The 16,679-nt window shown below is 42.9% G+C and overlaps 1 protein-coding gene across 1 annotated transcript in view; it reads right to left on the bottom strand.

The window, feature by feature from the left end:
• COMP (cartilage oligomeric matrix protein) overlaps window positions 1–16,679 on the bottom strand; it is a 125,924-nt gene that overhangs the window by 17,086 nt on the left and 92,159 nt on the right. The window contains exons 14-16 of the mRNA XM_086947033.1: window positions 12,400–12,578; window positions 2,708–2,756; window positions 1,989–2,185 (exon numbers count right to left, since the gene is read on the bottom strand). Coding sequence (XP_086803159.1) covers window positions 1,989–2,185; window positions 2,708–2,756; window positions 12,400–12,578 — 425 coding nt within the window. The remainder of the gene's footprint in view (window positions 1–1,988; window positions 2,186–2,707; window positions 2,757–12,399; window positions 12,579–16,679) is intronic.

Genomic DNA, 16,679 nt, shown 5'->3' on the forward strand with positions numbered 1-16,679 from the left:
AAGAATCTAAGATCAGCAGCTAGCTATCTTTTGACCGTCCCCCGGACAAGAACGGCTACTTGGGGTGATAGACGATTCTTGGTAACAGCTCCCGTGCTTTGGAACTCACTTCCTTTGCACATTAAAACTGCTCCCACCCTTATTAATTTCCGCAAATCACTGAAGACTTGGCTTTTCAATCAATGAGAACGTGCTCTGATTGGTGCTGTAATCCTGAGTATTTGTTGCGCCTAGACACCTTAGGGTATTAGTTGCGCACTAAAAATTCCATAAATAAATAAATAAATAAGAATATAGAAAAACAAGACAAACCGATGTGGAGGTCACTCATCAAAGAGTCTGATGCATAATACCCAACTCATAAAAACATCATTCCTCATTGTGGGGCTCACAGTGGAGTGGTGGTGGCAAGTACTGAATGTACCACAATAGTGGCTCTTTGGAGCCACACAAAGATGGAAAAGGGAGGGCATATGAATTATAGGAGGAACATCATTAAAAGGTCTGCGGGAATCATACAGAGGGGCAGAAGGGGAACACCAAGGAACTCCGACACCGCAGTAGAAGGTCTATGTTGTACCCCAAAGGCTGTGGGTATGGAATCCATGGAAATCATATACCTCAGCAGAGATTTTAAGCTGTGCTACTGAGGAGTGCTGTAGGGACAAGGAGATTCACTTACATCTCAGTAAAGGGTCTATAGGGTCCTGCTAGAAGCACAGCCGGTGCACCTATCTATATAGGTGAGATTTGGGAAATACGTGAAGGAATCGTATTTGGGTTTTGGGAACGGGAGGGCGACTTTAGGATTGTGTTGGGGTGAAATGGCATTCTGGATTTACTTGACCTGCACAGATCTAAACACGCAAGATGCCAAAGGGAGACGTCCTTAACGCTCCACCATTCATGTGGACACAAGAGCTGGGCGGGTTATATGATCACTCCAAGGAGATGAGTAGAGGAGCATAAAGTGCCCGAAGAGGGAGAAGAAATGCATGATTACACCTGAGGACGGCCTCCATGTCGTTTGGGGTAGGAAACAAAGAGGGAAAGTGAGTGGAGAGAAAGAGAGCATGGACAGAGTTTTGGCATGAAAATTACAACAGACATAGTCCATACCATTGGGTGCTTACCAATAGGTACTGGGTTGAAAGAAATTCTTTGGAGGGGATATATTATGGTAATAAGAAGGAATGTGTCCCTGGTGAACCATCTCTCTGCTGTTATTTTCTCTGTGTGCAACCACCAACATTCCAATACAGCGAAAGGTGCTGGATTGAGACACTGAACGTACTGTGGTACATGTCACGTACAGTTATTGATTGCAGCTGGGTAGTACTGCGCTGAGGGTGTATAAAGTATGTGGTCCATTGTAATGCTGTTTTTTTGATACTGACGACTGTTTAATAAAAAGAATTAAAAAAAATCCTATATAGCATTAATGAATGCAACTATCCCGAGATAATTACCTGCACGTCCGCATTTGTCCCAAGACAATGGACCGGGCACTTAATAAGGTTGACGGGCATCTGTGTCATTGATAATGCCCTGTTGAATGCCCAATAATGCTAACGGAACACGCTCTCTAGGACTGTGGAGGTTAAGATAACTCCTGGCGCTTAACAATTAAAATGAGTTCATTTTGGACTGCGTGTTTTTTTAAATATACTTGTAAAGCAATGTCAACTTACAGAAACTGTTGTGTGACAGGACACAGAGTAATCTGAGAAGAGGTAAGTAACATTAACATTTAAGATAGTCAAATTCTTCTAATTGGCTATTGGATTATGAATACACTAACATTTTTAGCATTGTGAAAAGGTCATTAATGCCAGTTAGTGCCCTTATGATCAGTAAGCAAAGAGACAGGACCTATGCATTCCATTAAATGTTCTAATAGGGTTTATTGTGATGCTTTGTCATTATTCGTGAATAACAATACAGCCGTCTTTGTGTTCTTTATAGACCTTTTCACAGCAAATCTTTACCTTGAGCTGAATGCCAGGTTCTGCAACTGCTCGGAAGGGGTTTGCCTGCCAGTATGTTTGCTCGGTCTGCTTCCACATCACTACGTAGAAGCTAGAGCTGTCCTGGTAGCCAAATATAAACCCAGCATAGTCGTCGTCTGTGGCGGTGTTCACGTGAAAGGTGCCCTCGAAATCCACCCCATTGAATGCAGTGTAACCTGAACCATGGAAGGACACAAAGATTTTTTTCTGCTATCTTATAAAGTAAACAATATGAAATACATGATTGCCATTTCGTCAATTCCCTCGGATGATCTCATTAACAACCACTGTGACTGTACCCCCTGTCCCTTCCCTGACTCCTAAGTATTAGAGGAGGATCCCTAAAGTACCCATGCACATGGAAATCTAGCAAGAGTCCTGAAAATGATAACATACCAGGTTAGCAAGTGAAGTCAGTAAATTATATCAAAGACAAAATAACTAAAGTCCCCCAAAAAAGTCATAGTAATGCCGACATGTAGTAGTCGTTTGACATCCTAAATCTCAACATACAACTTTACTCCAATGAAAGTATTTTGGTAGAAAAATGAATTGGTTGACAGCAATGTGTTAGAAGATTTTATTGAGAAAAAATTGCATTCAATTAATGTTTAGAAAATAATCACTGTATTAATAACTTAACCTAATCTTTAAATTCAGAGAACTATAAGGAGAAAAATAGTCAAGGCGCTCCTTACCAACAGCAAGTCCTGGGTCACTATTCATTGTCTGAACAATTTCCATTCCCTGTAAAGGTTTGAAAGTTGCATCATCAATAATTAGATTCTTCCATATTTGCTTACAAATTAACAAAGTGCCTGGCAGGTTTGACTTACAAGACCTAATTTAAAAAAATAAGCTTAATACGTTTTTTTTTAAACTATTCCAAAATATTTTCACTTGCGAACATAAAAGACTTACTTCGGTCTTCTGAAATGCTTTGTTTTTTTAATAATATGATCTTTATATAGAAGATAAGAATGTCTCAACATATTTACCAAATGTACTTCATTCACGATAAACTTTTAAAACTGAATTGTCCAATGAAAAAATATATATTTTATGGTAGGTTTTGTTTAGTTTGCCGTGTTAAAGCTGGTCAGAAATGTTAGGGAGGTTGGGATTTTTGCATAAGGTTTTGGATACGAGGTTTAAGGCAGTGGATGTGTTGGGCATGACTTAACTATGCTAAAGGTAAGTGCAGATAACAGAAAAGATTGTTTTTCATTGCTTTACAAAACATCAAATGATCGTTTATAAGATGCAGTATCCTTCCATATTTTTGGTCCTAGTAATCTGAAAGCTGTTTAGGACAACAGACTTTTCTGAACAGAGGAGTTACTTTGCGCCTGATCTCATTGGCCTAAAGCAGGGTTCTCTAAAGTCAGTCCTGAAGGGCGGGGTCCATGCCAGATTTTTAAGATAACTACATTTATCTAAATGGGGGATGCTAAAAATCTGGCATGGATCTGGCCCTCTAGGACCGACTTTGGAGAACCCTGCCCTAGTGGGTGCTCTAGGAAGGTCGCAGTAGACTAATTCGTCCAAGATCCCAAAGCTTTCAAATCCTAGTTGGTTCACTCACTTGCTTACTCTTCTGAGGTCATTAAAATGAGTACTGTGGTCTAGTTAACAATAAACATCTGTTACTGAGCGGTAGGATGCTCCAAGGTGAGACGGGACGCTTTACAAGCACATACGTTATGTCCTATCTTGTAAAGGCATTGTGTACTATTCATAAGGTTGATAGTGAATGCATTGTTGCACAGGCAACTAGTGCAGCAACTGCAATGTCACAGAGATGTCATCAGATATCTAATTGTTTGCATTTTGATCATCTGGTGAAGTTTCTATAACGTGGATTAGCGAGCCATAAGCAGAGGGCGTTACCACAAGTGGGATGTGATGGAGCACAAGTATCAAGGCCCAAGGCTTGAAAATAAGGGGCGTAAAATGAGACTTTTCTGCAGAAAGGTGTAAATGAAGGAAGCACTCCTCTTACCTGAGATTAAAGGGCAGATCCTTGTCAAGCTTGCAGCCTAGGTTTCCGGACATTTAGGAACAGATATAGGTCTCAAAATCTAGGTTGGAGACCTTCTCTGGATTCCTCTAAGAAAAGCAGTACATATATGTTTTAAATTCTACTTACAATAAGGAGAAAATAGAGGGTCTACAAGGACCATAACAGCAAGAGTGAAATCAGCACAGAAGAGGCCCTCACCCACCTATCACAGGGCTCAGCTCTCTTCTCACCTTAAAAATTAGAAGAAAGATGTTTTTTTTAAGGGAGGTCACGCCACTCTTCCTATAGACGCATTTATACCACCAAGAATAGTGAGTTCAAGAAGCTGGCATATAGTGTTTTATAACTGTAAATATTCTATCAATGTGAAAGGTGTTACTGTGGAGGGGGATAGCGGGCGGCATGAACAGCGGTGACTTCCAGGACACCGGCTGGCATGTCACAGTGACCTGTTCAGTATGGTCTTTGCTATTCTACTCTCCGAGAAGCAGAAAAAAACAATTGTCTCTCAAGCACAGGACATTTTGTCAATGTGTAATTGTGAAAATTACTGTTCTATTCCGCGCTGTGGCTGACACTGGCATGAAGAATGTTAGTCCGAAGGCCCGCCCTCAGTAGGGCCTGCATTCTGACATTTACAAGCTAGGGGACCCAGATGAGACGCCAATCAAAGGTTCCTTGTGGGGGAGGAGTTCTTGCTGCTATTGGAACCCTGATGTCTGTAAATGAGGCAGAGGAAGCATGCCAAATATTGTGGTTTATGACTGACTTTGTAAATGGGTATTTAGATTAATTGTTTTTAACTTTATCCAATGTGGACATCCAAACATCTGGCCTTAACCTAGCTATTTTGAACCAGCTCTGGGCACAACTACTGTGTTGATAAGGCAACCTACAGTATGCTAGCTGCAAATGGGTCTGTATTGGAACCAACTTGTGCCATGAGTGTTTTTTGGACGAGTAAGTGATCAGCAGAAAAATCTGTTTGGTTTTGTTTCGGACACCCACAGTCCAGTTTCCCTAATCTCTATGACTCAGGAGGATCAATGGACACCATTGCAACTGATCAACTGGAGGCCCAACCAAGAGAAGATGCAAGTGTTGTATTCATGACAAGATTCACAAATAAAACTTGTGAGTTTACACCCATACACATACACCCACACACATACACCCACACCTTTGCATCAGTGTAGATGTAATATTATGGATCTGATCCTCGACACCTCTTGTACCCAATTTAAAGTTCCCTATAACACGCGCTATAGCACACTCAGAAGAGCGAATGTTGCATGGCTGAGAGCGGGGCTTGACATACCGTATCATTCCTTACCAGTTGACTATGTGTGATGAGGAAGTATGCAGCATCTCTGCACGGCCATCTGTCTAGCCCTTCTGACTTTTGGTGCTACGCGAGGACATGGCAAGTCGGGTTTGACATCCGTGTTATATGGTATTTAGACTCTGGTCTGCGAACCCAACGCTTCTTCATCTCTTGTTCAGGATTCAATGTAGTCAGAATTCCAGGAGCAATTAAGGAGCTCCCTTCCAAAGGAATCATATATAGAGCATCCACTCTGTTTCTTGAGGCGGACTTCCTCCGTGCATTCATCAAACTGCACATTTCCTCTGCAGCTCCGCTCCCTCTACGCGCTATAAGAGCGCAGCAACCTTATGATATGTGATTACATCCGCTCGTTGCACTTCTTTGTATTTCTACATTTTCTGCCACGCGCTATAAGCGCATTTTGAGTCTACTGTCCTGTCCTGTCCTGCCTTCCTTTCCCTTTTTTTCTGTTCTCCCCCCTCTTCCTTCCCCTGCCCCCTGAACACCTGGCTGAACGACGGCAAGAATTCCCTGCTCTGAAAATATGTATTATATGTAATCCTGAGGGAATTTGCAATTTGTATATATATATTTTTTTTTAATTTTTTTTTAGCTCTAACCACTAGTATATGTAGTAGAACTTTGTACTTACTACCATTCCTATGTGGTTTTAGTTTATCTGTTTGTATCTCTTCCTTGAGTGACTTTACAACTTGTGCATTTGCAATTTTTCCCTCCTTTCACTCCACTTGTATATATAACTCTAATCACTAGTATATGTAGTATACTTTTATACTTACTACCATTCATATGTGATTATAGAGCGTATCTGTATCTTTTTCTTGAGTGACTTTACAACTTGTACATTTGCGATTTTTCCTGTTGATATCTCCTATGTAACTCATGTCATCCAAAGTCCTAATGTAACTCAACTGGTTCTTTTGTAAAGCACTCCGACACCCTCGGGTAATGTTCGCACTATATAAAAAATAAATAGCAAAGGACACTAAACTATATTTCCACATTTTCGTGCCTACTCGCTTGGAGTGAATACTGTGAACACATAAGACTTAGCGCGTGAGCGCTAAACTGTGAGTTTATTTGCCATGGTGCTTGGAGTGCTTATTTGAAATCTTACTTAATTCTTTTCTACGCGATAGGAGCGCTTTCTGGGCAGTTGTTTATTCTCTCATGAGGGAGCACTCATCATTTTGTTTTCAATCCGCTTGGAGCGCTCATACATGCACCTAGGAGCCGCACTTGGAGCGCTTTCTCGGATGGTACTGTTCCTTATTCTAAATGGATTCCCAAGAGCACCACGGAATGCTTAGCATCTGAGGGAAACACTCGGGCCCGATTATGACCTCTGGCGGTGCTGGGGCGGGCAGCCCACCATCGCAATGCCCCCTGCACTGTCTGGAGTATCTGCCGCCCGCCCAATTTACACGTTTTTTTGTAGTCGGGAGGGCGGCGTGGTGGTTCCCCCTGCGGTGCCCTTTCAAAGGCGGCGGTGCCTTTGAAAAAGACACCATAATGGTAATGCCTCACAATTTTCCTGCACAGCATGGACTGTAACGTCCATGCCATGCAGGAACTGGTGTGCATGCACACAGGGGGCCACATGGTATGCCCCCATGTGTGCATACACAGGGCGTAGAGGCCCCCTTTATTTCCTCTCTGCAAGGGCTTTCATGGAAACCCTTTCAGAGACGAAACCTATAATGCTTGGCAGGACCACGGTGTGCCTGCCAAACATAATGCAGCCTGTGACCGCCACCACCAGGGAAAAACAGCTCCATGGCGGTGGTCCCAGGGCCGTCCGATGACACAAGTTGTAATGGGGCAGTCCATCCACCAGTGCGGCGGTGGCTGAGCGGCCACTGCCGCGCCACCACTAGCCCGGCGGTTCTCAGAGCGCCAGACTCTTAATTAGGCCCTCAGTGAGGTTAACTGAGTCTTGCCTGGGAATTCCTGGTTTACCTGATCACCATTCACACCCAGGGTAATACTCTTGCCTCACCCTCTCATAATTTAAATGTTGTTTTTGAGTATGTGTACATACGATATAGGTACTTACTATAACACTTTCCTTTTCTTTACTGTAGAACCCTTAATGTTGAGTGAGGCGACAATCTTTTTACTCCTAATTACCTCACAATTGTACACAAACTCTCATCCCTGCACTTACACTACATTTTTCAGATAGTTATTCGAGTCTGGGGGTGGGTGGGATTTCACATGGATACCATATGTATTCTCAGTTACTAACCTTGATCTTTTTTTCCTTAGAGTACAACCACTCACGCCTTCAAGGGGCACTTCACCTGATACCAACAGGACCCTCTCCTGGTACCCCACCCTTCTTTTTTGTCCAGTTGATGTATATTACAAGTAGGATGAATGGCACAGTGGATTAGGTACATAACAGGCTCAAGGTAAGGGTTGCGGTGCTCTGACATGTCAGAGTTTGGGCAGGGGCGGCCTTAGGCATGTGCAAGCTGTGCACCTGCACAGGGCCCCCAAACCCCAGGGGCCACCACGCCAATATATATCCTAAATATAATAATCTTCTGAGGATGGATACATATTTGCGTGGCGACACCTGGCAAGGATTTGGCGGCCTCCGGCTTTGTTCCACTTCCAAACACCCTGACCCCCCCTCTTCACTGGCCTCCGCGTTCCACCCGGACCCCCTCTTCCGGGGCCCCCTACCTACGCTCCCTGCCCAGGGCCACCATGAACCTAGAGCCGCCCCTGGTTTGGGAATTTACATATATTCCCCATAGTAGGGCTTGAAAGCTTCAGTAGTCACAGGTTTCCAAGTGAACCTCTGGGAAAACCAGGTGGCATTTTTGTGTGGCTATTCTATTCTTGCCCCACCCCCAACAAACTGTGGGTGTGTGCTGTTCTGCTGCCCACCCTGGAACAGGACATAACTCCAGGACTTTCCTTGAGTAAAACTCTGATGGTGTCCATGACGGGAAGGATCGTAGAGGAGGTTGTGAATGCCAACAAACTCACAAGGTTGTAGGTGTTTGCAAATTCTTCAGGCAAACTACGCCTTGAGCTGCCCACTCGGACCTTATGTTATCTTAGAGTATTTGTAAAGCGCATGGCTGCCCCAGCAACGGGGCGTCCCAGAGCTAGTTTTGGAGAAAATCAGTTCGCCGTCTACGTATCAGTTGCGCGTACCTGATGATCTAACGTAGGGTTACAGCTAATAAAGGCTATGTGAATCAGGTCCTTCGTTTTTGCATCAAATTCTGGTGGAAAGTATAGCAGATGGAGTCGATAGCAGTTTCCACTATGGCGATATAAATATGTGTATACATTCCGCCGCAAGCTTGACTCACCATCTGAACGCTCATTTGCAATGCAAGCAGAGGAGGTTTGTTGGACAGAGCCGGCTCCAGATCCCCAGCTGCTGCCAAATTAAGCAGTTGCTCATAAATTAGAAATGCCTCGTGCAAACAGTAATTAATCAATTTGGAAAATCAAGCCAGAAGAGGCTCTCTCGACTGGAGTGGGTGATTTGCCATCTCTCCGGCAGGAGCGGGGCGTACCCGCCGCGCGCCCTCCCGGGCGACAGACTCCTGACTGGTTTTCATTAATTGCTATTCACCTTTCATAAAAAGAAATACAGCCAGACACTTTCATTCATGCCAGGGAAGTATTCCATGGCAGATACCTCACAAACAAAAAGACGCCGTTTCAAATGTAAAAAAATTTTTATGTGCTATTTTGAGTTCCTGGGAGGCGTGGCAGAAAAAAGTAAAAGTCTAGAAGTGTTTCTATTTCCTCTTTTAAATTAATTGGTGGTTATGTCTAATATACCTAAATACATGTATATCTATGCATCTAACTACACCTATATAAATAATTATCTGTGTTGTGGTTCGGTCTGTTTTTCAATTGAAAAGCGTTTTTTGTTTTGGTAATTGTTTCGTGCGTTCAATAAATTTGCTAAAAACTTTCCAAAAACATGTCCATCTGATTTTGGTTCAGCATGTCAAGCTTTAGGCACATCTGTCAAGCAGGAAGCAGAATAGACGGGGGCGCAGCAAAAAAGTTACTTTTCCCATGTTAACTCCTTTTGCAACTTTTGAACTCCTTTCGCAACTTTTGAACTGTGCTACAGAGAATCAGCTGACCAGATTTACAATAATCTGGCCTGAAAGAAAAACTTCACTCAAGGAGGTACCTTTGCTTGGGTTGGTGTAAATATGTTCTTTAGTTTTTGTGAATTTACCATTGGAATAGTATTGTGTGTGTGCAGTTTTCATACTGAGCCGACCTGGCAATCAAACTTAGAAAGATAGCGAAGTCAGGAGCTTCTATCCCCACTATTTGTAGAGCCACTGTACTCATAAACTCCCCTCCATGCAGTATTTACTACAGGGCAAAGGTCAAATATTCTATGGTAGCACGAAAGCACAGGAAAATTGCAATGAAAAAAAACCAGTTGTTTACTAGCCTCAGATTATATGTTGTAGTGATATTACACTCAGAAATAGCCATATCATGGAGGAAGTTTCTGTCAATGCTGACGGGTGTTTTTGAGTCGGTCGGAGGGGTGCTTGCTCTGATCGAGAGCAGAGAGCTCAGTCTGGAGGGCAGGGGAGGGAAGCTGCAGAGGTGGGTTGGGAGGACCAGAGGTGTAGAGGTAATGGTAGGGTAGTGTGGGAGGATGGCAGGATGCTAGGTATTAATTGCCGTCATTTTAGGCGGGATAGGGGAGTGGCATCCACAGGGAGTGAGGGGGTGGGTGGCAGCACCGGGTACAACTGAGCAGGGCACAGAGGTAGGTGAGCCCATGTTCTGTGTGGCTGACCAATGACTTCTCTGCCCTTTCAGAGCTGTTGAAAGTGATGGGTGAGAGTAATTATGGGGCTATTGTTCACCTCTGGGTTCTGAGTGACATCACAGACAACTCTAGCTTCGCTCTGCTCAACTATTTGATGTCACTCCCAGTGTCTTGGTGGAAAACATCCCTGTCATTCACTGTTAGTCATCTGCAATTATATATATTATTTGTTTTAGGGATTTGGTGTAGCAGCAGGGTACTTAAGCGTGAACGTTTTTATCACGGAGATAATTAAGGATGAATGAAGATTTGAAGAGGAGGGAAGCTTGTAAATGAGGGAGATCAATTTCACAGTATGTACATTTTCATTAGATACATTTGAAATTCAATGCATATATAATCAAGCAATCTCATAGGTTCACATCACCCGTTCAAGGGTCAAGGGCAAAAAAACGGGATTGGAACCGGTCTCCTAGGTCAGAGGTTTGCAACTTTGGTCCTAGAATGCATCTCAACTGCAATCTGCCTGCATTGACATGGAAGCTCAGCCAGAAGTGCCCCAAACAAATACTATTTGAAGCAGAAAGGCTTATACAATATGAAGATGAGTGTGCTTCAGCGTGCAAGCTATTGCCTTTTTGGGGTCCCTGCTGCTGGGTCTCCACAACGTGGGTGGCAGAGGGGCTTCATGACCACGACCAGGCTTTCCAGTACCCTTGTCTCCTTCAGCAACATTTATTTATAGAATTTTAATTGTAAGCACGCCTTCCATCTTCCTTATTAATAAGGCAGCTTATGTAGCCAGTCTACTAGATTGCACAGGATCAATGTTGTCTTGTTCCCTGCAGTCTTTTTTTTTTTAATCCTAAAGAAAAAGGTGCTTGTGGGACCTGCCAGAAAAAAGAAGGGTCCAGAGAGCCTCGCTTTAAGTTTTGACCCAAGACTCACACTAACTTTTGACAAGCCTGCACCACAAAACTCCTTTCACCTTATCAACATCTCTTTGTCTACACCCAGAAAGCTACATACAGTAAGAGGTTTAAGGCACTGACATATATTTTTTTGCAATTTTGTATACCGCGAACGAGACTCGCCAGGCTAGCAGACCCTTTACATGAAAGCAGAAGAATTTACAGGTACAGAAATGAAAAGAAAACATCAGTTACCAATGGAATTGGCATCTATACACAGGAGCATTCAGATGGTCCTCGTAATTCCTGCCCAACACTGTACACCGATTATTAGGACTATCGAAGGAATTCTGAAAGCGGTGATATGACAGGACGTAAGAGGAAGAATGGAGTTAACACCCCCCAGAAACATCCTGATGTCTGATCTAAATCTCATCTGCGTTCCTCTGCACCAGTATGTTCAACGCTTTCCTTTCCGGTGGTCAGAGGCAGAGTTGTGGGAGTGTTTGCTGTTGACAGCAAACCTACTTTTCGTATTCCAAGAAACCCAGAGACTCTTAAATATACAAACTTGGATATGTGGCACTCCACGTAAGAGAATAATGTTTCAGTTAATTGTACTTCAAAAGAGGCTCTTTGCCTCCATCTCCTCCACCTTAGTTTGAAGATTGCCCGACTAAATCTTTTGATTATTTTCTCCTCTAAGCACTGTGCACATTTTTCAAAGTTCATCGTGGCCATTACTAAGTGAATCCCTCCTTCAAACGACACATTTCTCCACAGATTCTCCAGTGGTAACAAATTAATCAAAGTAGGCTTCTTGACACCTCTTTTTGTAAAGTAAGACTCGCCAATAATAAATACATGCACCAGGAGCCGAATGAGATCATCATAGTCATTTTATACACTCGCATTGCTTGGATGTTGAGTGGGGTCTTCGGACCCTTTTGGCTTGATTCACATCGACATTTGATTGTATACGTTTGACTTACAGGCATAATGTGGAGGAGCTAGTGTAAATGGCGTGATTCCAGAACATATGGTGTTGTAGTGAGAAACCTGTTTACTGTCTGGTAATATTACTCTATAGTGGCGTAATATTACTCCAGAGTAAATCCCCATGCAAGAGGTGGGTAGTGGGTCTTTCAAAGCATTGTTTCCCTTAAGGGTCTATGAGCATCTACCAAACTGTGAATCTGTGGGTATTTAGAAACTGCTCTCTGACCCCCTTCCCACCCTCAAAATGGTTGGAGGTTTACCCCTGGCACGGGATTGCTCAACAAGTTCAGTGATTCATGTGTGTACAGCATTCACTTGTTTCCTACCTGGTTGAGAACAATCCAGTGTGGGTCAATCTGTGCGTCGCCCTCCGGGTCTAAAACCACAGTCTGGAAGGCCCTGAAGTCGGTCAATGTTATCTCCGCATTCTCAGGGCAGACATCGATTCGATCGATCACAAAATCTCTGTCGAAGTCTCCTTCACAAGCATCTCCAATTCCATTCGCTGTTAAATAAAAATGCAGAGAAAATGAGTGGTAAAACCTTCCACGTACTCTGAATATCTTAGATCCCTTATGGTAAAAGTCAGTGGCTCAATTTCACCCAAATTATAGGTACCACAAAAGTGACATGACTTGATGACATTGCATGAAGAAGAATGACAAGACCTCATTTTCAACTCACGGTTCATTGTTATTTTATTAAAGCAAATATTCAAAATATGAAAAGGCTGTGGTCTGGTGAATTTCATTCTTGAAAATTGACAACACATCTTTTCACTAGACACAATGAAGTTAGCTTGGAATCTGACATAATACGGGAGTTATGCAGACTTGTAGATTCGCTTTTAGAACTCGTTGCCACAGAATATGGTTGAAAAATCATGATTGCTGTGGAGGACATGGCTGTGGTGTCAGATTCGACACAGGTGGAGGTCAAGTGGAGGGACTTCCAGGTCATGCGTGATAGCAGCGCTGCTTAAACCATCCACTCCCTTTGGGGAGGTGCCTGGCAACTTTTCTGTGTTGTATTGGCTCCTTCACTTTTGCTCAGTTCATTCACCATTGTTGCGTCCCTCGTCTTTTGTTGTTTTGTTCCCTTGTCACTTTCTTCGGTTCCCTGACATTTCTGCCTGAATTCTGACCTGCTGTCTAGATTATGGTCTGGTACTGTTTGCTGACCGATTGCCAGAACTCTGACTCTTCAATTACTATTTGGTTGTGTTTGCTGAATGGTTGCCCTGTCTCTATCTTGCCTCTGGATTAGGTACTGGCATTGGTTGTTGTGCGTGCTCTCCCTCTTGCTCCCTGAATTCCAGCTTCGCTATTGTCCCAGGATTCCACTGTTGCTGGTATCAGCTTTCCTAGTTTGTGGCTTAGGTTCCCTGATGCGCACCATTATGAAGCCGATTAGCAGATTCACAAACACCTCTTGCTCACAGTATTTCAATGTTAGTGCAACATAATAAACCTTCGGAGCTGGCATATTTGCCATTGTGGGATACAGAGGACCCGGATTACGAGCTAGGATTCGACTTGATTGACCCTTATTGTGGGGTGATTTCCGGAGCTACTACATCCTTGTCGCAATCACTAAAGAAAGTGTTGAATATTCTACTTGACACACAGCCCTGATGAAGTTCCTTTGGTCAAAGGAATGAAAGGCGTTGGCTGATGGCCGTTTTTACTCCTATCACTAATTAAGTGAACTAATGGACTAAAGCATACTATTCTGACTTCATTTCTGGTGCGCCTTCCACTTCTAAAGAATTTGCTTATTCTGGATACCAGCGGCGCTTAACGGCGGCAAGTGCCGGAAGCAGAGGCACAGGACATTTAATTTGTATAGACAGGGATTGTTGTGCTGAAACTCAGCTCAGCCATTGTAAGGAGTGTTTGATTAAAGATAATAAACCTTTGTTTGTTTTATTTACCTTCGGTATACGTTTGGCATTCACCTTAGAAAACTCCATTGTAAATCCCCTGAAGTACAACTAACACGTGGTTGGCGACACCACACCGTTCCAGCTGATTCTTCTGACTCTCACCCCCCCCCCCCCTCCCTCCAGTCTACACTCCTGCTGTTTGTGCTTGGTCACGGATGAGCGGAGCTATGTTGAGGGGAGTGTGGCTGCTGTGTTCAGACTCTGTCGAACGAGATTTGTGAATCCTATCAGAATCTTCATTGTATGCCAAGTGTGGGACAGGAATACCGTGATGCCCTTCTCGAAGTGATGATGAAGTTGGATATCCCTAAAAGGGAAACATGTAATGACCATCTTGAACCTGGCATTGTTTCTATATATTTTACTGATGAGTCAGAATTTGTATCTCGAGACTTTGTAAATGTATTGTTCCCCGCTAGAGTTCCAATAAAAGCTCCAGCATGTATCAACTCTTTCTTCAAAAGGCTATGAGATGTCTTGCGAAAACTCTCAGCGACTGAGGATTGTTTTTAAGTCATTCTCCAAACCCTCTTCATGAGTGAAAGTTGTGGTTATGTTGAGAATGTAAAAAAGACAAAGCTGTATGTGTGTGTATGTGTGTGTGTATGTGTATATATATATATATATATATATCTATATATATATCAGTCAAGTGTACATATTTTGTGAGCTTTTCATTACGCTATGTTCGACCTGATATGTTGCAGAGATTCAGCTGTATTATACAGTCACACACACACTTGCATTTGTTGGGCTATGGGACGAATAGTTACATCAGAATGTGTTTTCTATGTCCATTGCAAGGTTCAGTGGGAGGTCCATTGGGAAGGGCTATTTAACATACACAATTAATGGCGCCAAACTAGATTGAGAAAGGCCTCTGTGTAGGCTGAAACGTTTCTTGTACCTGGGATTGAGGGCGACATGATCTAATAAATTGATGCCGAATCCTGAAACCACTTTGTGCCTGTTCCTTCTTCCATGGAGTTTTGCTTTGTGGAAACTGGAATATATATAGATATAGATATAGATATAGATAGATATGGGACGGGATAGATATATATATATATATATATATAGCTATATATATATATCTATATATATATCTATATATATATATATATATATATATATATATATATATATATATATATATATATATATATATATATATATATATATATCCCGTCCCGACGTTGTCCGGGTATGAATTGCTATCGGCCAGTAGTATATTGTTTTGTAGGATTTCGTTTTGATAGCATTTCTTATCTGTGACAGGCCTGTGAAACGCTCTGATTCACAGTGCACTGCTGATGCACTTAAGAGTGCGCATTCAGTAGTGTGTGAACTCGAGTTTCCCTACTTTATTTTTCCTTGCAATATTATATAGCGCAAACTCGACAACCTGGCATGAGCACAATTTATATTACAGAAGAACACATTCATTTGTGTTAGGCACGGGGAGACAAAGCGATTTGCCTGGAATCACAGGATGTTGAGCTGATGTTGAGATTCGAACATAGCTCCCCAGCTCTAAAGTTAGCAATTCTAGAACTTGTGGCGGGAGGTGTGTCTGAAAGTGTATGTCGGTGCTGGCCATCAATGAGAGAGACCTGTGCATTTTTCAAATCGGTGGTGAAAAAATATGAGTATGTTGCTGGAGATGTGGGCCGTCGTGCCACCAATGTACTTACCGGGGGAGGGTAAACACCCATTATTCCGCAACTTTCTTTCCGCATACCATCACTCCTCATACTTTCATTACGAAAGTACCATGACTTAGTAATGCCATTATAACGCATGGCATTACATTTTATATGCTTTTACCACGCATACATTTACAACGAAATTCGTTGTAAATGCATGAATAGTAAAAGCATGATTTTTTAAAATGTTTGGATAAGGTAAGTATGGGTATAGGGGTATATGTTTTGGGGTACTGGAGTATATGTTTTGGGGTGTTTCGGTATTTTAAGGGTTCAGATATAGTTTTGGGTTATGGGGTACAGGGGTATTTTTAGGGTTTAGGGATAGGTATGGGTTTTGGGGTACAGGGGTATTTTTAGAGTTCAGGGCTAGGTTTGCGTTTTGGGGTATAGGGGTATTTTTAGGGTTCAGGGATAGGTTTTGGGGTCCAGGGGTATTTTAAGGGTTCAGGGCTAGGTTTGGGTTTTGGGGTACAGGGGTATTTTAGGGTTCAGGGGTAGGTTTGGGGTACAGGGGTATTTTTATGGTTCAGGGCTAGGTTTGGGTTTTGGGGTAAAAGGGGATTTTTAGGGTTCAGGGGTATTTTAAAGGTTTCAGGCTAGGTTTGGGGTATAGGGGTATAGGGGTATTTTTAGGGTTCAGGGGTAGATTTTGGGGTACAGGGGTATTTTAAGGGTTCAGGGCTAGGTTTGGGTTTTGGGGTTCAGGGGTATTTTTAGGGTTCAGGGCTAGGTTTGGGTTTTGGGGTACAGGGGTATTTTAGGGTTCAGGGGTAGGTTTGGGTTTTGGGGTACAGGGTTATTTTTATGGTTCAGGGCTAGGTTTGGGTTTTGGGGTACAAGGGTATTTTTAGGGTTCAGGGGTATTTTAAGGGTTCTGGGCTAGGTTTGGATTTTGGGGTACAGGGGTATTTTAGGGTTCAGGGGTAGGTTTGGGTTTTGGGGTATAGGGGTA

The sequence above is a fragment of the Lissotriton vulgaris genome, chromosome 12 (assembly GCF_964263255.1).
Source record: "Lissotriton vulgaris chromosome 12, aLisVul1.2, whole genome shotgun sequence".
Classification (NCBI taxonomy): domain Eukaryota; kingdom Metazoa; phylum Chordata; class Amphibia; order Caudata; family Salamandridae; genus Lissotriton; species Lissotriton vulgaris.